We start from the raw sequence: 25467 nt of genomic DNA on the forward strand, positions 1-25467 counted from the left end.
ACACTTGTAATGCATTCATAAACAGACAAGGGGCGGAAGAATCCTGTTACTCACTAATGGTTGAGAGAACACAGAAGAAGTTTCTTCGTTACCTCTACATGAGAGAGTATGGATACTACCCATTGCAGTACCCAGCATTGTTCCTTTTAGGTATGCTTGTATCATTAGTTTGAAAGCTAGAAGGAGCATTCCCTTGCTTTTGATGGCCTTTAAACTTTTGGCAGTTTTATTTACAATCCCGAAATTTTGGAGCGCATAAAATTATGTGTACCAAGCAACTTTTTAAGAGCTAGGCAAAACAGACTTATTTTTATTTATTTATTTAACTTTTTGTACATAATGTTATTTGTACATTGGCGGGCTTATTGCCAAATGGCAATTTCTTCCAACCAACCAATAAAATAAAAGTCTTATTTTTATAATTCAAGTTACAGAACATATTCAATAGAAGAAAAAAAAAGATTAAAAAGTTAAAAATATATAAAAGTAGAAATAAACGTATTTGTTTATAAATTACCTTAAATCAAAACTATTACTCAATGGGAAAAAGGAAAAAAGCGAAAAGAGGAAAAAGGAAAGGAGGAGAGATTAAGGAAGAGAAAGGGGATGTTTCTTCAGACGTGATTTAAACAGAGATAATGTAGTAACATCTTTGATGGTGGATGGGAGATGATTCCACAGTCGAGCCGCATGGACACTATATGAGTTAGTAACTTATTGTTATTCCAGAATGCAGGAAAAATTTACTGTTGTTGATGCCTGTGGGGAGAATGATTGGTCTATCGAACAGCCTACCGAGAGAGGTGGATCTTTTCCATGCTGCGATTACCAGTTTTAAACATTTCCTCTCTAACTATGAATCATAATGTGTATTGGTGACTTGGTTGCCTCTGTTTACTATTGTTTTTATGGACCTTAATAATTTATCGTGTTTTTGTAGATATCTAATAATATAATCTCGTCGTTATCTGTCGTCAAGCGGAGGCAATACGGTTGGCTAGGCCATATACTGCGAATGCCTCCTGAGAGCCTTAACCACGCTAGCCTACTTTACAAGGCATCGGATTCTCGACGTCCTAGACGTCCACTGCTGACTGTTCGTCGGCAGTTTATGTCAGAGCTTCGAGACGAAAACCTGACTTGGAAGGACGCACAAGAGTTGCATGGAGGCTCCTTGTGGATACTATATGCTCCAACTAGGGAGCGGACATGGAATGATGATAATTTATGTAACAATGTTTGATTATGTCCAAATGCTTGCAGACTGGCTGGATTTCCTCCCTAGGGAGTTGTTCATATTTAAATTTCAACACCGAAAGAAAACATTTTTGAGAAGGGAATATGGAAATCTAGGCATTTACAGGGCTTATGGCCTGTCATTGGCTGTTTTTTTTTTTTTTTTTTTAAAAAGAAATATTTGCGTTCTTTTGATTTACCCAAATATTTAATTTTGAGGGCCATTTTCAACGAGTTGTAAATAACTCACTATTAGAAAATGGAATCGAGTTGGGGTAGAGTGGGATTCGAACCACGGTTTAAGTGGCCACTTCACACACTGTGTAACATTCACCATTCTGCCCATATTTGAACATCCACATTTCCTCAACTCTTCCATCTGTTGACTTTTGTGAAGTAAAAGAGCAGAAACCTATATCACGTGGGTGAGATTCATCCCGCTGAACCAAATCACCTACTTTTTAATTTGTAATTTTAAATTCCCGCAAGAGCGGTGATTCCATTGGCCACGCCCCTAATACGTCACGGTTCATGTTTATTTGATCCTGCCATTAAAATTTATGTAGATCAATTTTAATATATCATATTACAACAGAGAGGATAAATATGTTTAAAACGATAACATAGAAATCTAGGCATTTACAGGACTCATTGGATGGTTTAGGGAAGCTACAAACATCCATCACATCCATATTTTTTTAATTCACCGTTTCAAAAAATTTACAAGACATTTTAAATTTATTCTTTTTTCGAAAATTGTCTACGTCCCCGGCGTAATATATAGGTATTATGCCATTCTTATAACTCCTAATTGCAAGGAATGCAATTGTTTTTGCAAACATTTATATATGTAATATAATAATATGTATATTTAATAAATATTAGTAAACATTTTTTTATTATCATTTAACGTATTTTTACGACTGCCGATTTTAAGGCGTTCCCGTCTCTTCGTCAGGGCACTTATTACACTTAAATTAGAATCCACTGTACACCTTCATCATAGTAGATTTATATTGTGGTTAAATGTATACAAATGTTTACTAAAACTTATTGAAATGTTTTACCGTAAGGACAATGCTTTAAATATTAATAATACTATTAAAATATTTACGCAAAAATTAGGTTTTAGTTTCGGTTTCAAATGAAAATTCATTTTCGACTTTTATAAAAACAAGGTTAAAGCAAATTGGTGTTGAAAAATAATGATGTCAAGAAAAAATACATTGCAAACAAATGTGACCGTACAAAGTTCAAACTATTTACAAATTTCGCGAGGAATAAATGTATTGAAAAAAAAAAGGAATAACCCGCTAAGCCTCTCTTAAGAGGCTTTTCAGCAGGTAGGAAAGAGGGGATATGGAAGGATTTCAATTATGACGTTATTAATTTTTATTCGTTTGCTGGTTACAAAAGTTTACTTTTTTTTGTAGCGTTCGAGCATACACTTCAAATCTTAAATAGCGCCATCTATACGCTGATTATTGAACTATTAGGAATTTTTCTTATCTTGCATCATTACCCAAGTGTGCCGTGTCTACTTTATCCATTGTTTATTTCACTAAAACGTACAATAAAAAATGGATGACGAGTAACTATCAGTTTACTTCTTCGAAATTAGGCTTCGAATATAATTTTGTTTGCGACATTTTTTTTAATAAAGGAGTTGCTTATCATGTACAAGGTTTTTATTATTCGATAATCGTATTGAACATATTCAAAACTATTTTCTTAGACAATTAGATTTCAAAAATAATGTTTCATTTTCAAGTAGGACTGAGTCCGCTAATTTTCACAAGGTTCAAAATCTCGCAACTCGGCGTACCATGTTGGATATGAGCTTTCTCTACAAAATTGTTAATATCGTTATTGATAGCCCAGAAATTGTTAAAGGCATTTCATATCGAGTCCCTGTCCGTAGAACTCGTCAATCTGTACTCTTCGACATTCCTAACTCAATGACTAATTATTTAAAAAATAGCACTCTACGAAGAATACAGATTGCCTATAATGACAGTTTTAGTGACATCGACATGCTACATTGTAAATACCATATTTTTATCAGATCTGTTAGACATTTCAAATTTATCTCCTGCTTGACTTTTAATTTGATTTTTAATTTTATCTCTCAATTTTAACTTTTTAATTTTAATTCTTAATTTTAACTTTTAATTTAAACTTTTAACTTAATTTTAATTTAAACTTTTCATTTTAATTTTAACTTTTACTTTTGATTTCAATTTTAACTTTTGATTTCAAATCTTAATTTATACTTACTTACATCTACTACCTGCATATAATAATTTATTGTTGGTTGTGTTTTTTTACAAATAAATTTAACTGTTCATGGAAGCAGAGAGGGGGGTGGAAAGTAGAGTAGCTATACAATGTCTTCTCCTTTTTATGTACTTTTTATGTAATATTTTTATTTTTTAGAATTCATTTATTTTTCCCCTCTCCTCCTGCATTCATAATAAATAAGTGTGAAATCTGTATTTGGTCTAACTTTTTTTTATTGTTCTTTTGTACATTGTTTTATATAATCACTGTATGATTTCATTAATCGGCTGTGGCCTTCTTACGGAAATTCTCCGCATTTGGTTGAAGAAGAGGAAACCACAGAAAACTCATTTAGGAGAAGCCGGACTATTGACGCTCATCAACAAACCTTCCGTTCCACTTTGAGAGCGTTCAGCATTTTGTGTCCTTTTTTTATTTATTTCAACAATAACCTTTACTATTTTGACAATGTATGATATTACCTCATGCGATAAGTGCTTATGACTTATTACTGTTACGATATCTTCTAGGTCCTCATCCAAACTTTTACATCACGCTGCATTCGCTCTAAGCTGAAAATGGGACAATGCATCAACAAATGAGGGGCATATCGGGGTGTCCGTCATCACATGGACAGCTATTAATTTTTGACAGCTTAAAACGGTAAAGATAGCTCATAAAACCTACGTGGCTGGTAAGAATTTGAGTCAATTCGTAGCTAACTTGCTGTGTTTTCCTGAAATCAAAGGCAAGAAAATCTTTCATTCACCACATTTCAATATCATTTTTTACTGTGCCCTCGTTTGATGTTTTCTTTGTTATTGCAATATTAAATATCTTAACTAAAAATTGCGCAATAATAAAAAAAAACTGTTCATTCGTAGGTACTAATTATTAATTATTTTCTCCAATTACTCTCATGCAGCGGCCTGCAAATCAATACATTCAATAATTTAATTATGCCCACGTAGAAGGGTATACGTGATTTGTTATTTTACGTGAGTAATTTAACAAAAACTTTCAGACAAAGCTCTATTAGGTCAATTTTATTGCTTTTTAAAATTAAACAATGCTTATTGAAATTCAATGATTGCCACTGATACCTCATTGCTATTTATTCGATTTTATGTTTAAATTAAACTGTTTTTTGTTTTATTATTCATTTGTATGGTACGAGGCATGTTCAAAAATTAAGTGCACTAAATTTTAAATTTTTTTTAGAAAAAAATTATTTGAAAAAAAATACAGGATATTATTAATCCACTTGTTGACTATTTTTCTACATAATCTTCATCCTGTTCAATGAATGTGGTGAGCCGTGACACAAGCTTCTTTATATCCTCCTCGAAAAACTCTCCTGCCAGCTCCTTCCCCCATTTCAGAACCTCTAGTTGCAACTGCTCGTCGGCTGAAAATTTCATTTCACCCATGTGTACCTTCAGAAAAGTACTTACTTACTTAGCGTGTCCGGTTGGATTATACCCTGCTACTCCAATATGCGGCGACGGGTATCGCCTTGTCGTTTGCCACAGTTGGGTCCCCCGGAGTGCAGCCTTCCTCCATGAGCGGGCATGTCAATAGGTAGCTGTCATCCTGGGTCACACAATATATCATCACCAGAGAGGTACCCCCGCCTTTGGAGATTTTTTTACATCGTGTAACACCCACCCGTAGTCTATTGAGGGCGATCCATAGAGAGTATGGTAGGTGTTCACTTCCTCGGATACCCTCATTTGGATCCATCCACGGTCTTGCTCCAAGATCCTGTTACCATTGTTCTTCTCTCTGCTGTTGTGAGGATTCAACAGGGAAGGTGGCTTTGATAAAACTGTTTCTAGATCTCAGACGCGAGGTTGGTTGGTGGTGGTGTAGGGGATGTCTAGGATCGTAGGTTTGTTTGTACCTCTCTGCTTCTGCGGCTGTCCTTCGAATGTGTGGCGAAAGGTGAAAAGATAATAATCTGAAGGCGGCAAGTCAGGAGAATACGGGAGGTGGTTCAAAACATTCCAACCAAATGTGTCCGTTCCTACATGGCCTTAGCCACCAAGGCGCTCTTGGCTTGATAAAGAAGCTTATGCCACGGCTCACCACAAGCATTGAATGGGATGGTGATTATGTTGAAAAATAGTCAACAAGTATATTAACAATATCCAGTTTTTTTTTACACACTTTTTCTAAAAAAATATAAAAATCTAGAGCATTGGCTTCTGAACATGGCTCGCATATTATGCTCTTTTACATGGGCACAATTTAATTGTAAACTATTTTACAAAAATTAATAAAAATATTTTCATTTCAAATAATGATTGATCACTGCGATTGGACTGCCAAACCAGATTCCTTTGCACCATTGGTGATGAATAATGATGACGATGTTGAATAAAAAACCGAAATATTTTTTCGTTTATTTTATGTATTAAAATATTTTAAAAACTCATTCATCTAAAGGATTAAATAATATTATGTATTTATATAAGTTCTGTCCGTTTTATTTCAATTTCAAAAATAAACACCAACAGTTTAAAAATATTGTGTTTGCGTTTAAGTTTTTCTTCTTCTTTAGCCTTATTCTCTCCACTGCTGGATAAAGGCCTCTTACAAACGTCTCCATTCCTTCCTATAACCCACTTTCATCACCCATGTTTTACTGGCAATAGAGGCGATGTCATCGTCCAAACTTTTCTGTGGCCTTTCAACACTCCTTTTATTTGCCCATGGTCTCCACTTCATTATTCTGGATGTCCACCTGCCATCATTTTGCCTCGTCGAGTGTCCTGCCCACTGCCATTCAATTTCTCCGCACGACTCCGGTTCGGCGCCTTGTTTCCTTATTTCTTACTCTGTCTCTTAGACATCCACCGAGCATCTGTCTTTCCATGGATCGTTGCTTGCATTTTAAATTCTTACTACTTTTTTGTGTTACAGACATGGTTTCTAGTCCGTATGTTGTCACCGGCAATATGCACGATTCATATACTTTCAGTCTTTTTGAGCATATAAGGACTTCTTTATTTTCAAAAATATATGCGTTTACGTTACATAAATTATTTCATTTGATTAGAAGCCTATAAAATGGGATGTTAAGTAGATGAAGGCAAGCATTTTCGACACATGCTCTGTTCGCGTTCAATCGAAAGAATAAAGGAAAATACAAAATGGAAAAAATTGTTGAAAAATAATAAAATAATACATCATTAACAAATTTGTTTAATTTGCACGCATGTTCTCTTCATTTGGAATACAATGAACACATGTTAATACCCATATTTAAGGTTAGAAAAACAATTAAACTCTTATCGCGGTTTTAGAGTAAAGCGTTCGTACTTAATTCCGAGGCCAATAATTCTCTTTGATTATTTAACAACAAATAAGACTATTATGTATTTTCCTCATTATCCTTTTCTCCATTATTCCTTCGATTGAACGCGAACAGAAGAAGGTGTCGAAAATGCTCACTTTCGTCAACATAACATTACATTTCGAAGGCTTTTTACCAAATAAAATTATATTTGTTGGTAACATAAAACCAAATACAACATCTTTTAAAGCCGAAAATTTTATTTCCCTTTATCGTTTATCGTTTTGTTTTACTTTAGGCGTAATTTTAAATTTTGAATTAAAACGGACACAACTTGTATTAACAAATAATATGTTAATCGTATTTTAATCTAACTTAAAATTAGTTAAAAGGTATAATTTTATCGTTGTTCCCAGGATCCTAGTGGTGGGCACGCCCTTCCCCTCTTGGCGAGTTGGTGACATAAATTCGGCGAACCAACTATATTACCGAGGAAAACGCTTAGGAGGTAAAACTCCTTATTCCTATCTGGTGACCTCTTGTATTGACTGAAAAAGAAAAATATAATTGAGATTAATAAAAATATACGTTTATTTACATATTGCTGACAACGGAAACGGAGAACATTTTTAAAGAGAGAATTTGATTGTCTTGGCATTCAAAGAAAGGGCTTACGACTCGTCGTTAGTTGATTTGACTGATCCTTTTACCCACTGTGTAACATTTCTCACCCTGCCTGTGTTAGAAGATGCATATGTTTATATTCTTCCACCTGTTGACTTAATATATATATATATATATATATACATATATGTGCCTTTATTGTTTATGGCGAGATTCATCTGGCTGAGTATTTCATCTACTAAGCAAGCTCTAAAATGCTTTTTAATTGTTTCACTTCTTATTACACCTGATAATATAATCTAATAGAGTGTCGTTTTATTTTATAATTTAAATTCAATAAAAATATATTGATTTCTTTACGCCCAAAGGCTTTTTACATATACACACTTTGTAGCCAGTATATAAATTTAAAAAAACATTTTAATATATAAAAAAAACTAACAAAAATACTAGGTTATTTAATTGTTATTTAAAAATTTTAAAAATAACAGGTTTTAAATTTTTTTCAAGTTGTAACAAATATGTATGTATTTCTATTTTTTTGTCATCTGTGCGTTTGTTCCCGAGAGAGTGAATTCTCGGGAACAAAAGTGATATGAATGTTTCTAAGATAAATATAAAATGTATGTATAATATATTTATGAATGTTCAAAAGTAAATCAATAAACGTAGTCCTTTATATAATTGGTACACATATTATTTATATTTTTATGTATTTCATTGCTTTGAATTTGTTTTATTATATATTATACTATATTATTTATGTTTAAGTAACATGTATTCTTGGCACATATATATTCTTTATATTTGTATAAAAATGACTTTTTATTTCTTACATTTGATTAGCTAGGCATTTATAATTAAGTAGATTTTCTTTTTTATAATATTGTTTTATTAGTATAGGACTACTTACGCTCTAAAGATAGAAAATCTCCATCTTAGAACAGGCTGTGCCATGTTAGATGGAGACTATCATAAACAGAGAACACTCCGTTTTCATTCTACATAATTTGGTTTTATATAGATTCCCTGTTATTAAGTATTTATATTATTATATTTTTTTGCAATAAATTTATAAATAAATAATAAATATTTTGAAAATTTCCAATACAGTATTAATTCATCGTTTTCACTTTATTAAGATATTAATTATTGAGAGCCACGTACTCATTCGAAAGTCATGGGAAAATTTTCTTGTCAGTATATTACAGAGGCAATATTGATCACTATTCTCTATATCGAAATTGATGTTTTTACTGCAATTTGTCAAGAAATGTAAGTAAAAAATCATGTAAAAACCTTTTTTTGTGTGGCTGTGATGTAAGTCTGCATAGGATACAAGACTTGACACATCTCTCTTATTTGTATAAATGACGAAGTTAAATTTTGTGTAATCATCAAATAATCACTAATATACCAGGTATGGAAAGTAAATTTTGTATAAATATGCAAAATAAATATACAAAAACATTTACCCTAATAATAATTAAACGAGTGAAAGTGATGTTAATACCAAAATAAATCAGTGTATAACACGGAAGACGAGACGGTGATCTATGGCCGGTGTTTGTGTGAAAAAGACAAAAACTAAAAATAAATTATAGGCATTAAATTACATTTTTTATGGATTTTATAGAACACCACGAAATAACATCCTTACAACCATTTTTTCAATTAAAAAATAAACAGAATATATCTATACATATTTTTGTTATCAAAAACATTTTTCACTTTGTGGTATGACATTTTACATTTATATGTTTATAAACCACTTTAATTTAGAGTTATACTATGACCGGTTTTGAGGTTACTACCTCATCGTCAGGAATCAAACTAACTTATAATTACTCGCGTTGCTATTTATATTATAAAATATTGTATGATAGAGGCAGAAAAATGAAAAAACATTTCTAACAATAATGATAATTGGCGTAGAGTTTTGTACATCAATTCATTTTCTTGTAATATCGTTTAAATTTTATGTTATTCTGTGGGGTTATAAATATTTCATCACGATCGTAAAACAACGACGCGTCTAAATGTTAGCAAACAAACATGTAAACTTAGATTTATTTAATTTATATTTATAATAATCAAAATCATTACTTTTTAATAACTTCTTTTCTAAATTATAAAAATGTACTGAGTTTTATACTTGTTTTACTGTTTATGCTATGATACGTCGCCTCTGTTACTACAATATTTTTTGTCTTTAAACCCTTTATTTATTGTTGATTTGCTGCGTACCTATGTTATAATTTTTTATTTAATTTTTCTTTACTGTTTCCTTATTTTCTGCTGATTTTATTTCATGTTTGTATATTTTTTAAACTGTGGTCTGGTGTTTTGTTTTATTATAATTGTTTTTCAATATTATTTTATACTTTTATATTGTCAATGGCGTAAGCCGTCGAAATAATTAAATAAAAATAAATTATTTTAATTGAATTACAAATTTAAAAGCTTCAATTAAATTTATTAATCTATAGAATCACTATGTAGAGCGCCCCAGAGGTATTATATTACGAAAATGGCGCTATATAAGTTATCCATAATAATAGTAATAATAATGACGACGACAGTGTTTTACGGCTTACCACGTGTCGTTAGTACGCGGTTTAGTTCCCGGTGAAAACTCAATAGAGGCAAAATGTGCAATAGTAAATATCTCTTACATGCAATATGCATTTTTGTTAGAGACTGAATTATGTAAACCTTGGCACGATTTATTGGCCAATTATAATTTGCTAATAAATCATGAGCAAAATCAACACTTTTTCGCTAAGTTAACACTAAACTTTACAGGTATTTTTTATTCTTTTTTTAAAAAAATAAATAAATATCTGCGTTTTTATGATTTACCCGAATATTAAATTTTAAAGGCCATTTTCAACAAGTTGTAAATAACTCACTATTAGAAAATGGAATCGAGTTGGAGTAGAGTGGAATTTGAACCACGGACCTTTGGTCCGTGAGTCCGAGACACTAGCCACAGGACCACAACCCGATTTGATTGATTTACTACGAATAATATAAAATGTTGACGTTTTCCACATATGTACATAAGTCATTTCCTTTTTTACATACATTTTTTCTTTTGTTTCGTCATCAACATCGAATTCTTATCCGCATATAATGTTGCATAGGGCACTGCATAAGAAATGTAAACATAGCGTATCTCGATCATATGTAACAGGAAAGCAAGGTGCTAATAATTTTACTCTTCTGGTACCAATCCGGGGCAATGAAATATTGCATTTCTAGGCTCCCTAACCCGGATCTATTTCAGAGGTCTTGTGGCCTTTTCTCGGATCCACATTTTGCAAAAACAATAACACTATTTTTTTTACTGACCCTCAACTGGTACCTGATGCCTAAGACTGATACTCTGCATTTGGTGTTCCAGTATAGTGCCCTATCCATCATCGGTTGCGGATAGGGGTGTGGTTTTGTATGTTTGAATGGAACAATTAATTTAATATTAATAATGTTAGTTGAGCCATACGTTATGTCGTATTTTTTTTCATAGATGAAGATTTTATACTAAAGCCAACTATACAATTAAAAAGTAGAAGTAAACGTAGTTATGCAGAAAACAGTCAGTCCACAGTATAAAAAATTATATCTTGGTGTTATTGGATGCAATAAAATCGATTCTATTTTCTGCTAAAAACATCCAGACCGCTTTCATACTAAAAAACTGTAATAATTACCTTCTAAAAATAGTGTCGTTCAAAAAAACGGTATTTCTCAATTTGCAGAAAACACCCACAGGACTAGAAAAATCTTTCGGTACTATAAAAATCATTGAAACTAGTCAAAAAAATATTTAAATTTTTGTTTTTTGATAAATAAAAAAAAATATGTATTCATTTTTTATCATTTGTCAAAGTCAAAAATATTCAAACGGTAAAATTATTAGATATCTAATACATTGTAAAACGAGGCTCTCACAGAGACATGCATATTTTATAGGCCCAAAAAAATTTAATGCTTTTTTTACTGATAATATTTCATTGATTTCAAACTTTCAAAATTTTCCTTCTTTAAAAAAACATGTACCATCCTGGATTCAAACTAATGATATGAAATCTTTTTCCTATGATTTATTTTGTTGCCCTTTAATAATAAGGAATATTTTTGTGTTTTTTTTAAATATTTTTAATTTTAATTACTATAAAAAAATACCATATTATCTTTTACAGAATATTTTATTTTTTCTTTCTTATGTTACAGAAAAATATTATAACTGTCCATTATTTATTATAGGAGCAAAAATTCATTTCTTGTATACCCACGAACAGGCCATGCCTTTGTGGAATTTGTTTGTTTACTATCTTTACTATTAATATGTATTTCATTGCTATGTAATTATACTTTATTTTTTTAATACTCTGTTTTATTACTTATTTTTATTGTAAAAAAACAAAAAATAAAATTCAAAAGAAATCTCTGGTTTTCATCACCTTTATCTACTTACATCTTCAATTGTTTTTGTAGTTATGTAATCAGTAATGTTTTGACGTATTTATATAATAAGAATCGGGTTGTGGTCTTGTGGTTAGTATCGCGAATTCACGGATCAAAGGTCCGAGGATCGTACGATGTTTACCACAAATAAGTTCCCATTTTCTTATAGTGAATTATTTACAACTCAATATTTATCATTTTGGATAAGTTTAATATCAGCTCGTCTTCTTTGTTTATGTTATTTGGGTGTTAATTTCTAGTTTTATGCAAAATCTTTGTTATAGACACAGGACATCTTTTCGCCTTCGAACCAAAGAATTTGCATAAAACTTACAGTGCACGAATAATAAAAGAGGCATTTGAAATGCACTAACACCCAAATAACACTAACAAAGACCACGGGCTAATTAAACTCAACATGGATCCCGGCACTACTATGGATGTAGAATTACATAATTTTACCAAAAGGCGCGGTAAAATACCGTAATCTACGGTATTTTACGTTTTTGTAAGAAACTAATTTGACGCACTTATTTTGGTTTTTCAAAGATATTACAAATACGAGTAGCTTTGTTTTAGGACACTTTACACTATTGCGAAAACCAGGTTTAGATCCATCGGGTGGTTGTCGAGATTTATTAGAAGTATGGGATGTTCAAGTTCATTCGGTATGTGCTTTTTCCACTTTTTTTTAATAAAAAGGGTTATTATGTTTTGAAACTTAACAGGATCGGTGGACATAGGGTCCTTAGTTAAGCCTTGTTTGTGACCTTGAACGACCAACGCTCATGCCGCGATTTTGGAAAAATGGGGCATAAAATCAGTTTTTTTGTGTATTATTACATCCCTGTTGATTTTATAAAAAAAAATATAAGAATGTCTGAGAAAATAAAATTTACTTAAAAATCGTAATATTTTTTTTCGTAGGATCAATACTTTCCAAGATACACGTTTGGACTTAAAATACATTTTATCAAAATAGCGGAAAAGCGGTATTTGCACTCACCATTTATTTACTAAAAATGGGCCCCAAAATTGAAATATTGGAGTAAATCGTAAGAACACAAATGTTTCTTTTTATTAAAAATAATGTAATAAAAAAAGTAAAACTCTACTTTCTGACTGGTTGTTCCAGTGATATAATAAAGTAAAGAAAACTAGTTTTCTCTGTTTCATATAATACTGACACAGTGTAGTGAAAACAGAATAGTAAAAACCGGTTTTTATTGTAACATACTCGTTATTGTTAGCAGTAGACTAATAACGTATTTTCACTCGCGAAGAATGTTAATTTTGATAAGGGTATGTCTCTATTAAAAATAAAATATTTTTTTTTTTATTGTTAACAAAGTATCAGGTAAGATATTTTTTCAATAAAATATCATCAAATAAATATTTTACTTAAAGTTAACGAAAATATTGCATAGTGATATAGATTTAGGTCTTACCTTAGAGTATTGACCTAAAAGAGTAGCCTATATGGAGAAAAAACATTCTATGATTATTGACCACGAAGTTAGTTATGTACTTGTACTAATTCCAATAATACAACGAGAAACTGTCCATCACATGTTTGTTATTAAACTAAAAACCAAAGTAGTTTTTTTCTTAAACGGGTGGTAATTTGATATCATTATTTTCGAAGTTAAACAGGAGAGGACTAAAATAAATATTGTTAAACGACTTGATTTATTGGGTCCACGTGTAGTATTTAGTGAACATGATAAAAATAAAAAATGAATCAATTCATTAGTTACGTAAGCCTTGAGAAAGAGGCTCGTTTGCTTCGAAACCGGTCGGTGGAAAATAAAAAATAGTGGTTAAAAACAAATTCGTTTAATTTATTTTATTATAATGAATAACCACAAAGTTAGTGCTTGAAATATAAACTTAATAAAATAAAATAAATTAAATCTTAGAAGTTACTTAACCAGAAACCAGCTGTCTAGAAAACGAATTTTCTGTGTAATGCCGACTACTAACTAATAAAGACGTTCATAAGAATTGCAATAATTAAAAAAATAACTTCATGCTTTTTCATATTGTGTATTTTTTATTTTCATGAACATCTGGAGAAAGTGTTATTAAAATACTCTCAAACTTTAATATTCTGTATCTTAACATTTTTAGAAAAGTATTTTTTCAAGTAAAGTTTATGTATGATTTGTAATAAGGAATTATTTGATAAAATACAAATGTTACTCAATACAAGGTACGATGATTATTTAAAGGGGCATAATCCCTACTTACGTACCCAGAATAGACACTAATTAAGAATTGTAGGTACCTACATGTTTATGTAAAACGCCATTTTTTAGATAATTTACTTCTATATTTCTGATTTCTCTTTGACTCGAGAGATTCTAATTTGTTTAATGAAAAATAACATCTGCCCACATTTTTTGCGGTGAGCGAACAAATTACCCTTTGAATATTTGATTAAATAATAATTTCTATTATGATTAATTCAGTGACAATTGCTTGAAATCTCATCTTAAAAAAACAGAAAAATCGAGAGATAAAATAAATTCAAAATAAATGAGAATATTAATGATAAAAAAATTACAATGTTTTGGGGTTTTTTGTAGAACAAGCACTGGATTATTATATTACAATTGAATCGAAGAACATTTTAGTTATGGAAGTCTAAGCATTTACAGGGCGTATAACCTGTAATTGGCTGGTTTGAGTCGCCACTTTACACGCTGTATAACGTTCACCGCTCTGCTTATGTTTGAACGTCTATTTTTCTTCAATTTTTCTATCTTTTGATTTTTATAAAGTTAAAGAGCTGAGACATTTATTGGTGTGGGTGAGATTTGTGTGGATACATTATTTTACCTACTAGGCAACGACTGAAACGCTTTTTAATTTTCATACTTAAAAATAAAAAAGTTTGAAAACAAACAAATACCACTTGTAAATTTATAAAAATTAAAACTAAAAATGGTGAGATGATGCTTGACAGATCTATAAAAAAAAGTGAGCCTTATCGCGTCATGCCACATCAACATTCTCCTCCCACTTTCCTTCCCTCTTCCTTACTCCTCTTTTCATAGTATAGTGTAGATATTTAGTCAATTTTTGTTTCTTAAAAAACAAAAATGTTCTTTGGTTTGTAATGGAAATATCATAATATACCAACAATTTGTTCATATACCACTGATTTTGGTGATTGGTTTGGGTAGGTAGGAAGAAATTGCCTTAAGGCAATATGCCCACCCTATGCATATGTATGTAAACTGTGTATGTATATGAAGTGTTTTAGTAAATAAAATTGCTCTACAAAACAAAAAAGAGTAAAAAAGAGTAACTGTCTATGCCAGTTTACTGTGAAATCAAAGCTGTATGTCGCCCCATTTAACTCTTTACTGAGCGTTGTCAAATACAAGTTAGGTACCGGGACCTAAGTTCAATGGAACACAAGACGTTTTCTTAGTGTCGCATCTAGTATTTAAAAATCAATTATTCTTATATTTTTCTACGCCGCAAAAACATGGACCATGAGAGAAAGAGAACAAAAAAGAGGTAGACGCGTTTAAACAATAATAATAATAATAATATTTGGCTGATTTATACAGCGCCTTTTTTATGAAAAATCACCTCAAGGGCGCTTTACAATTGTATACTTAAACTTACATTCTAACTAAACTAAGGTGATATACTTGTCGACGATTAGTAAGTTTGAAGGCATTTGGTTCTAGACAGAAGAGCCGGCAACAGCAAAAGCACGACCAACATTTTTTTTATTTGGAGAGCGCCGGATTCCAACAAGTTTTCCTCTTCCTGAATCAAATGCTGTGTTGGCGTAGAATGTTGCGGATACCATGGACAGCCTATAGGACTAATGTTTCTACAATCGGAGTATTGGGAATTGAACTGCTTCTTTCTTCCACCGCAAATCCGTGTTCTCACGCACTTCAGCCACGTCACGAGGTGAAGAGATAACATGGAAAAAAAGGTGGTACAAGGAGTGGTATAGGGAAAAAGTGGTATAGGGAACTCAATCTTGCGGAAGAATTCCTACAAGATGAACAGACTTGGTGACAAAAGCGACTGACGTCTCTCTCAAGGGAGCCTTCAGAAGCACTGATGACAAAAACGGGTGGAGCCGGAATCATGTGACGTGACCAGGACAACTCTGCCGAGAGCAAACGACTCAGTAGAAGAGTTGAATCAACTTACCTTATTACGTTATTGAAAGATTATGTAATCAGTACTTCAGGCTTAGTGAAACTGAACTGATTATGTTGACAAAATACCCTATGATCCGAAACATTAGCAATGTTATATAAATAAGCCGTAAAACCGTTACAAAACTCAATGAATCTCGCCAAATTAGTTTATTTACTGAATGCCTTTTCATGCTTTGAAATCCATTTTCAAATTACTTTCCCTTTGAGATCTTTTTTAAGTTAGTAATATCGTGGCATTTATTCATTATGTTATAGATAAAATGTGTGAAGTGATTTTTAAACCAGTACATATTCCGTTCACTATCCTGTTCATGTTGAAGGATCCATATTACGTCCGCCGTTGATTTTATTAAGTTATAAAGCCAAAGCATTTTTAACGGAGGTAAAGTTTTTGAGTCTCTCTTCCCTTATGAAAAACTACAAATTGAAGGGTTTATTCTTTCTTTGAGATGGAAAATCTACCTACTAGCCTTCATAGGTAATGTAATTTAATTATCTTTTTATGCCCGACGGGTATTTTTACACGTGGACATACGAGTGCACAAGTAAATTCAAGCAAAATAAAAAACAAGGTAAAAAACGACCAATCGGGGAAATTGAAATTAGAATTTGATTTATTGAAAATGCATGAATCTTGATAAAAAGAGCAAGAAGATAGTTATATTCGAAGCTTTTTCAATGATAGCATCATAGGAGATAATTTATGGTCAAAATAGTCAAAATCCGGGTAAAAACAGTAATTATTTATATGGTTTACTGTGTGAAAAACCTAATTTTGGCACAGGTTTCTAGAAAGTATGTTAACTCTTAAAAAACTGTGGTAAATAATTCCTTTGCGTGCGATGATGTAACATTGTGTTAGTGCTAGTAAAAGACGGGATATTCTAAAGTTCATATATTTGAACAAAAAAAACATGGAGACATACTGTACTCCTTTTCTATAATTTATGCAAATAAACATATAATTTAGCCCTGTTATAGCAAAACAAAATTTTAAATCATAAATAAGCCTCTCATATTACGTGCGTGCATCCCCCATCGCTGTCATAAACCGACTGAATCTGTTTTACCCAACACCCACCACAGAGAAGCCTCTTTGTCTTCCTGATTATGAGTTTTATCTTCGTGCGCTCTCTACGAGTGTTGTTAAATTAGTAAATATTCATTATTCGCGTAGCAAGGATTAATATTTTTGTATCAACATCCAGCATAGTTGTACAAATTTTACTCTCCAAATTCGGTGTGAATATATCAATTGGAAGATCACAAAAAATACGACTTCATAATTTAAGAAAATAAGTGAGGTGCGAGTGACATTGTTCTAAATATTGTATTTGTTGCACAAAAATCTATAATTTAAATAATACTCATAGTCCCGATACAGACGTCTTCTGAATAAATATTCCATAAATCACAACTTATGACACCAAAACAATTATACGCTAAAACAAATCTCACTTATAGATTCAAATAACTACTCTTACTCAAATGAAAGACATAACCCCCATAATACATCACATATAAATAATATAATCACTAGATCCTCAACACATAGACAACTTAAACAAATACAAACTTATACCACTTTTGGACAAACGGATTTTGAGTATTATTCAATTAAAATCTTTAACTTACTTCCACTATCTATTAAAACAAGTAGTAATGAGAAAATGTTTAAAAAGGCTTTAAAAAAATGGAAAGTGGAGCTAGGTAGAAGTAAAATGGATTGTCTCATTTGCCCATACCAATATTGAATCGACTGCTCCACAAGTGTATAGCTTATGTTAGGTTTTTGTTGTTTTCATTGTGTGTTTTGTGATATAAATATTATAGATGTACATAAACACCTTGTTTTAAAATTGTAAATGTTTTGTTAATTATCTCTGTTCATTAAGTAAGTCTTCTTTTTTTATTCTCAAATGTAATTTTTAAAAAGTACGTTGTTAAGTGTCCTCGGCACGAGAAACCCCAGTGAGGTCATATTATTTTTATAATTAATAAATAAATATCAAGGTTTGTATCCTATGTCGACTAGTGTGATATTATAGCCACACAAGAGTTGAAAATCTGAGCTTACTAGTTCAGGAGCATCGACAAATTGATTTAGAATTTCCCATACTATTTTTGATTTACCTCAAAACAGTTTCCCAGTCGATTGTTGACCCAGACCTCCTTTGTTCCTTCGTCTTCTGCGCATAATGTGCACAAATCCTCTCGTAAATACACACGTTTTCTCCCATTTCAGCGACGAGCTTCTTCTCTGCTTCTACCACATCCAGTTGATCTGACAGGTCGTCCGAACCTGCTATTGCACCCCGACGCACTCGCCGCTTGTACGTATCTGAAAACAAATAGTTATTTAATTTTACCATTTGAAATAAAAGAAAAAAAAATCAAATCCATAAAAACTTCTTAACGGTAGAAAAAAGGTTGTTATTTTGTTTTCTTCTTTTTGTAAGTTGTTTGTAAATTTTGTTTATTTTATTTTTTAATTAAAAAAATCGATGAATAGGGAATCCGACGGGGATGACGTGTTCGGCCCTCTCCATAAATTCTCCTTTCTCTTTATTAATCTGCACAGAGTTTGTATTCCTTGGGAATAATTTAGTCAACTTTCCAATGTGCGCATCTGACAAAGTCCTTAGGGTTGCCAACTCAGTCCACCGAAAATCCGGAAGGTAATATTAAAAACAACTTAAACGAAAGATTAGTTAGTAGATTGGGATAAATGGATAAATGCAACTACTTTTAAATTCTTTCCCACATTCATTTTAACCAGAAAAGGCGGATGAAAAATACGGTTCTGTGTGAGAAATAGAACCAGAAAGTTTACCTTTGTTTTATTATTGTATTTATCATATTGTATTTTTTTTTTTATGAAGATTTATGATTATTATTATTATTATCATCCCATATAAGGAAATCAGATGGAAATAAGTTCGCCTCGTTCTGTAGTAGTTTGTGCGTTTACCTATCATTCTCAAGGTCATGGGTTCCATTCCTGGTAGGGCGGACTGTTTAAACTGCAATGTTTTATTGTCCCAGAACTGACACCTGAAGCGTAAGACTAATCACTTTACCTTACTTAGATTATTGAAATACGCTGATTTTTTACGCTCAGTTTACAAATGCAGTGCCCCTATGCACTATGGGGTGCGCGAAAAGAGGAATGATGATGATGACATTTGTGGTAATCGTACAGGAATCGATTCCAAGTGATTTTATCTGTATGTCGGGAGTCGAGAGATTAAAAATATATAAGCTTATTCTTTATTCCCGGGAAGATCCCGGAATTTCGGGAGGGTTCGCAAACCTAAGAGTCCCAGGAATGCATAACAGCTGAAGGCGGATGATGGGCCTTTGACTCCCCTCAATGAAAAAAAAAACAACAATATAATTAAATTATAGTTAATATTTTTTTTATTAAAAATTCATCCCCTTTTACTGCACCTAAAATCTACAATGACATCATTTTAACCGGAAACCAAACATATCACATTAGACAGGTCGTAATCATATACCTAAAAGTGTTTCCCCACTCTATTTTCAGTACCGGAAATCTTCGAAAAAAACAGTATAACAATTCTTTGGAAAATATTTCTAAGACCTAAAAATAGAAATTGAAAAGGAAAATTAACAAACAAATACGATTTACACACGAAATCGACAAACAAAAGGATAGTTTAAAGATTAAGTAAAATTAAGTAAGCGATTAATTAAAAATATGTTTAAAAAGAGCCGTGAATTTTATGATCGTCAATCTTAGTCAGTTTTTTTTGTACTTTTTATTGTATAAAATATTATATTTGGAATACACGGTATTGTCCTTCTTATATCCCTCTAATTATTTACAACTATAAACTATTGTAGGTATTTGATATATATTGGTAGTCGGACATCGCTAATCGCTTTCATTTTGCGAACAATATTATAATATTTGAAAACAGTGCTTTATTTATTTATTGTTTACTTTTTATTATGAACACTTGACTAACTTACTACTCTGCTAATGTGTTTTTTTTTAATTTGAATCATTATCTTAAACTATCAAATTATTTAAAATTTAAAATTCATAAATAGGGTTTATAATTCCAACCGTTTATACGCTCTGAAGCTGCAGGATATGTTGTAATACAGCTCTTATTTGTAAACGATTTTGAAAAGATAACCAGAAAAATCAAAATTCAATTTTAAAATAATATATATGGGAGCTTGGCTTCATACCGTCCATGCGCTCTGTAGCTGCAAGGCATGATGTAATCTAGCTTATATCTGTTATTAAATTAAATTATAATTGAAAACGAGGATCTTGAATTTAAACAAGTGTTTTTTTTTCATACAGAAAACTTGATTTAATTTCAGAGACATTAATTTAGGATAACTCTGTTAACTTGCATATAGAAACTGGAACTCAATTAATTAATAATATTAGTTTGGTTTTTTTTTCATGAGTTGGGTAGTAGTGCGTTTTTGGGTTATGAACTTTATATTATGTGTCCGGATGGATGATAAATACAGTTCTTTGTGTATAATAAATCTGATTTCTAAGAGTTTTTTCGACAACCAAAAAAAACTTTTACTCTCAGGTAAAAATCCTAAAAAAAGAATTCTAGTAGAGATAAGTCCTCCTCGTAGTTGGAGTGTTTACTTAGCATTGCTTGAGGACCCAAAATTTCATTAGCCCTGGACAAATCACCTTATCTTCTAATGCAGTGTATATGTGAGTACCAATGGAGTATCCTATGCACCACTGGGTGTAGATTGGTAAATAATGATGAGCTTTTTAAGACATGAAAAACATCTAAATCGAGACACTGAATCTATCTGAAGTTGATATCTAACAAACTTCAAAGTGTTTATGACCAACCAAAGTGCAATTCATGTTTTCGCATACACATATTATACTCATTTGTGTATTTTATTAATTTTTGTTAGGTTGCCGAATGCTTATGTGCATAAAGTGAAACTGACCCTTGTATTATTTACGTCTTTTTTTGTTTTAAACTGTTTAAATATGCTTATTTCTATTGATTTAACGATTACAAAAAATATACGGCAAATAGCTTCAATAATACTTTAGTTATCGAATTATCATTGGTCCATGGGGAATTCGAATCCCCCCCTTCGGTCAGGCTTGGTTAAAAATGCAATCTTGGTTTTTAATGATGCACCTACAAAAAATGTTGGTACCATTATGATTAATAATATTTTGTGAAATAAACCTATGAAACTGAAATATATTATTCAAATTTTTTAAAAGAAGAAAATAAAATTATTGAGAAATGCAAAATAAGACGTACAAAAAAAACTAGATGAACAAACCAAATTTACGGAAATGCAACCTTTAGAAATACAATATAAACATTCAAACAGTTATATTATTAAAAAAATATTTAAAAAATAATTAGTTAAATTAAATTTAAAAATCAAACAGTTTTTAAAATAATCTATATTAGCTTTTATGTGTAAAAAAACAAGTGTGTTAACCCTCCAAGAACGAGGATTTTTATCTGTTTTTAAATTATGACCTGTTTTCTAGTATTTGTATATTCAAATAACCTTTAAAGTATGACACGCGCAATTTATGTATTCAACCGGTATTTTAGCTTCAAATTGATAAAACGCCAAAATTTATGGTAAGTTTGAAAAATTTAATGCAAAGTGAAACTTTTGGCAGTAAAATAATTTATTTATTAAATTTAGAGGACATTTATTCAGGCCACTGAAAAATTATAATAATTGAAAAAAAGTGAATAACTTGATTTGGGTTTTACTGTGTCAAGGTTAGGATCATTAACACCTACATACAACTTGTTACACTATGGTAACTTGATGTTTTTTTCTATTCTTGACAAGTATATTTACAGTTGTATCAAATTATATTGTATATAATTATATTAAACAATATATCACATACGTAATTAGACTGCCTTGTGAAGAAAAATCGGTTGAATCGGGTTGTGGTCCCGTGGCTAGTGTCTCGGACTCACGGCCCAAAGGTCCGTGATTCGAATCCCACTATAGCCCAACTCGATTCTTATTTTCTAACTGTGAGTTATTTACAACTCGTTGATTATGGCCCTCAAAATAAAATATTTAGGTAAATCATGAGAACCCAAATATTTATTTTTAAAAAAATATTCTTTTTTTAAAAAGCGAAAATATTTTGATAATTTTTTTTCTGAATTTTTTTATTCAGTACGTAAAAAGAGGTTTTTTTGACATTTTGTTTTAGTGGCTAAAAAAATTTTCATTAATTTGTAATTTTTATAATTAGTTTTTTAACTTATATACTTTTCACTCAATAAGTTCGTTGCATGACTAATGAAACGACAACTTTTAGGCAAAATTCAACTTTATTCGTCATCATAGTCTCATAGAGTGACATAATGATTCCAACCCTTATCTATCATTTGGGTGCCTTTTTGGTAGAACTTTGGCTTCAGTTTCTGCAATCACATCTTCATCGGAGCTAAATCTCTTTCCCTGGAGCATTTTTTTGTGGTTTGCGAGGGGCCAATAGTCGCGGGGGTTACAAATTTGGAAAAAACGATGGGTGTAGAAGCAAATTGAAATTCAATTCACGAAATTCGGCCTTCGTTACCATCGACTTTTGACACGCAGCATTGTCTTGGAGAAAGATCACTTTTTTCTTCTTCATTTAGGGAATTTTTTTGCAATTTCTTCCATTAAACGCACCAAATATAGCATATAATATTTGCTATTGCTGGTTCTTCTTTTCTCAGGTAATTCAATAAATAAAATACCGTGCGCATCCCAAAATACGGAGGCCAAAACCTTGCTCGCTGATATTTTGGTCGCTTAAGGCGGCTTTCGCTGGTTGCTGTCCACTCGGCCGACTGTCGATTTGACTCCGGAGTGTAGTGATGGATCCATGTTTTATCCATTGTCACATACCGCATGAAAAAAATCATTTTATTTGCAGAAACAGCTCCAAACAGTGGATCCGAATTGTTGACGCGTTGTTGTTTTTGATCGACTACGACCGCGGTACGTACTTCGAACAGAGCTTTCGCATGGACAGTATGTTATTATCTGGGCTGATATTATGAACGTTTTTAAAACGCATATTTAATACGTTAATACACTATATATTACTCTACAAATGCGTTCATAATACCAGCTTTCATATCTTTAAGGTGTCAGCTATATCAAGCAACTTCAATTTGGGCGACTAGAGCGTTCAGCATCATTGGTGTATGTGCGGCCGCGTTTAAAATAGGCTAAACGCTTCTCTATCATTGGTCTTTATTGAACAGAGTCTAAATAATACTTTTCAAACCATTGCTTTGCTGGAATCGTATTTTCCCCCATTAAAATGCAATGGTTTAACATTATTTTTTTACATTATTAACATCACTAAATTACAATATTAACAATACTAAAACTACTGCGACTTGTGAACTAAATGTTAGATTGTTACAATGGCAAAATTTAAATAGTCGACGTTTCTGGATTAACATAGATTTTATGACAGCTTTAACTGCAGTCATAGTCTGTCCGTTCTTCTAGAAACGTTTGATGCTACTTTCTATTGTACATGAAAAGCTAGCGATATCCCTTGCAATAGAAAACAGCAAATAATAATATCTCTTCGTAAATAAAATGTATCGTATTATTACTTATCCTCGTATTACTCTGACAATAACTCCTTTATTCATCGCATCTTAGCCTTTATAAGAGAAATTATTTCTAATTAAGTTATCAAACCCAATTTTTCTTTATTAATTCCTGAATTCTTTTAACTTCCTTATTCCACTTTTTTCCAGTATATAAATTTTTATCTAGTATTTAATTATGTTATTTTTTTATAATGATATTTTAACCAAAAAAAACATTTTAGTTATATTCATTTTCATCATCATGTTTTCCTCTCCCCAGTGGTGCATGGGGCACTGCATTAGTAAAACTAATGCGTATTTTGATCATCTGTTACATGAAGGTAAGATGTTCAATCTTACATTTTACGTGCCAGTCCAGGAACAATGAAATATTGCTGTTTAAACAACCTATTAAATCAATATTTCACGTCTACCCTGTCAGGAATTGAACGTAGGAACTCAAGAATGGTAGACAAATGCGCCTACAACTATATTTTGAGTGCATTATTATTATAATTAATTAAATTAACCTGAAACTTATCAATAATAAACAAACGCGCTACTACGAGACAGACTTAGATAGTAGGTTTTTTTCGTATCAAGTGGATCATATGATGCCCCAAAAATTTTACCAGAGAAACTTGACTCTTTTATACCAATAAAACATTACAATACTTGTTATTCCTTCTTTTGAAATTTTTTGTTTTTTTTAAAGAGAAATGAGACTGTAATAATTATTAAAAGTAAAACTTACTCGGGTTAAGTGAATATGCCAACTTCTTAACAAAGTTTGACAACCTGACAGCAAGGATGATGACGGGAAAGCCAACAATCTGTACAGGAAGAGCGAAGGAATCATCTTGTGCTATTGCAGTGTGTGGTAAATCCAAAACTAAAAATACCATCATCATTTGCAAACCGACTACTGAAAACACAGCCAAATTTGACACTTTCATTTTGTATTTTGTACAAAGTCACAGCACTTTATTATACACCTTTTAAAGTTTTTTCACATCGAAGGAGTAATAAAAGTTTCAGCTTTTATCACTCGATTTTTTCAATCACGCACAATGTTTATCATTTAATTGATTGTTATGTACAAAAACGGATTTTAATTTGTTTTTTAGGTTATTTTGAGTTTTTATTTTCTACTCAAAATACCAGGCGAACAAAAAATGATAAGAGTATCCATACGCAAAGCGAATGCAAGAGTATCTGATACAAGATTCAAGCACGTTTCTGAACCACCGACGTTAAACCATTCTCGATACCATCAATAATTCTTCAAATAGTTGCTAATTTATTGGCTATGGTAGAAAGATACCAGAAAATTTAAGGTTGTTGAGAGAATTTTATTTATTGAGACTGCCGTTTTGATTCGGTGTCTACTTGCTTTTCATTCGATAAGAACTGGTTAGGTGAAAGTAAAAACTACGTGCCAATGTTTTCGTCGGCACACCATAGGTTTTCAGTGACGGAGGTGTATTCTTTTATTTTATTTTATTAATAGGTATAAACTTACCTCAGTACAAAAGCACCAATGGCCGGCAATGCTTTGCTATTGCTTGATTTGAGTCAATAATCTTATAATTAGAAATCAAACACTGATTTGAGTCTACTGAACACTTTATTTTATTTTTACAAATATAAACATATAAAAATAAAAACTTCGTGACAATTGTTTCGCCTTATTAGGGCATTTTCAAACGAATGTCATTTATTTTTATATGTTTATATTTGT

The 25467-nt window shown here is 31.5% G+C and overlaps 1 protein-coding gene and 1 long non-coding RNA gene across 2 annotated transcripts; one reads left to right on the forward strand and one right to left on the reverse strand.

The window, feature by feature from the left end:
- Window positions 1-4090: 4090 nt before the first annotated feature.
- Window positions 4091-7292, forward strand: LOC148274258 (uncharacterized). Its single transcript, XR_015824342.1, has 2 exons — window positions 4091-4210; window positions 7231-7292. It is a non-coding gene; the product is annotated as an uncharacterized LOC148274258 (long non-coding RNA).
- Window positions 6063-24967, reverse strand: LOC148274259 (uncharacterized). Its single transcript, XM_088237377.1, has 3 exons — window positions 24481-24967; window positions 18238-18445; window positions 6063-7362 (listed from the first exon to the last, which is right to left on the reverse strand). Exons 1-3 carry the CDS (start codon window positions 24680-24682, stop codon window positions 7215-7217), a joined length of 558 nt encoding a protein of 185 aa, XP_088093503.1. The 5' UTR covers window positions 24683-24967; the 3' UTR covers window positions 6063-7214.
- Between the last annotated feature and the right edge of the window lie 500 nt (window positions 24968-25467).

The sequence above is a fragment of the Micrasema longulum genome, unplaced genomic scaffold (assembly GCF_059751315.1).
Source record: "Micrasema longulum isolate JH-2025_06_02 unplaced genomic scaffold, ASM5975131v1 h1tg001712l, whole genome shotgun sequence".
In the NCBI taxonomy this organism is placed as follows: domain Eukaryota; kingdom Metazoa; phylum Arthropoda; class Insecta; order Trichoptera; family Brachycentridae; genus Micrasema; species Micrasema longulum.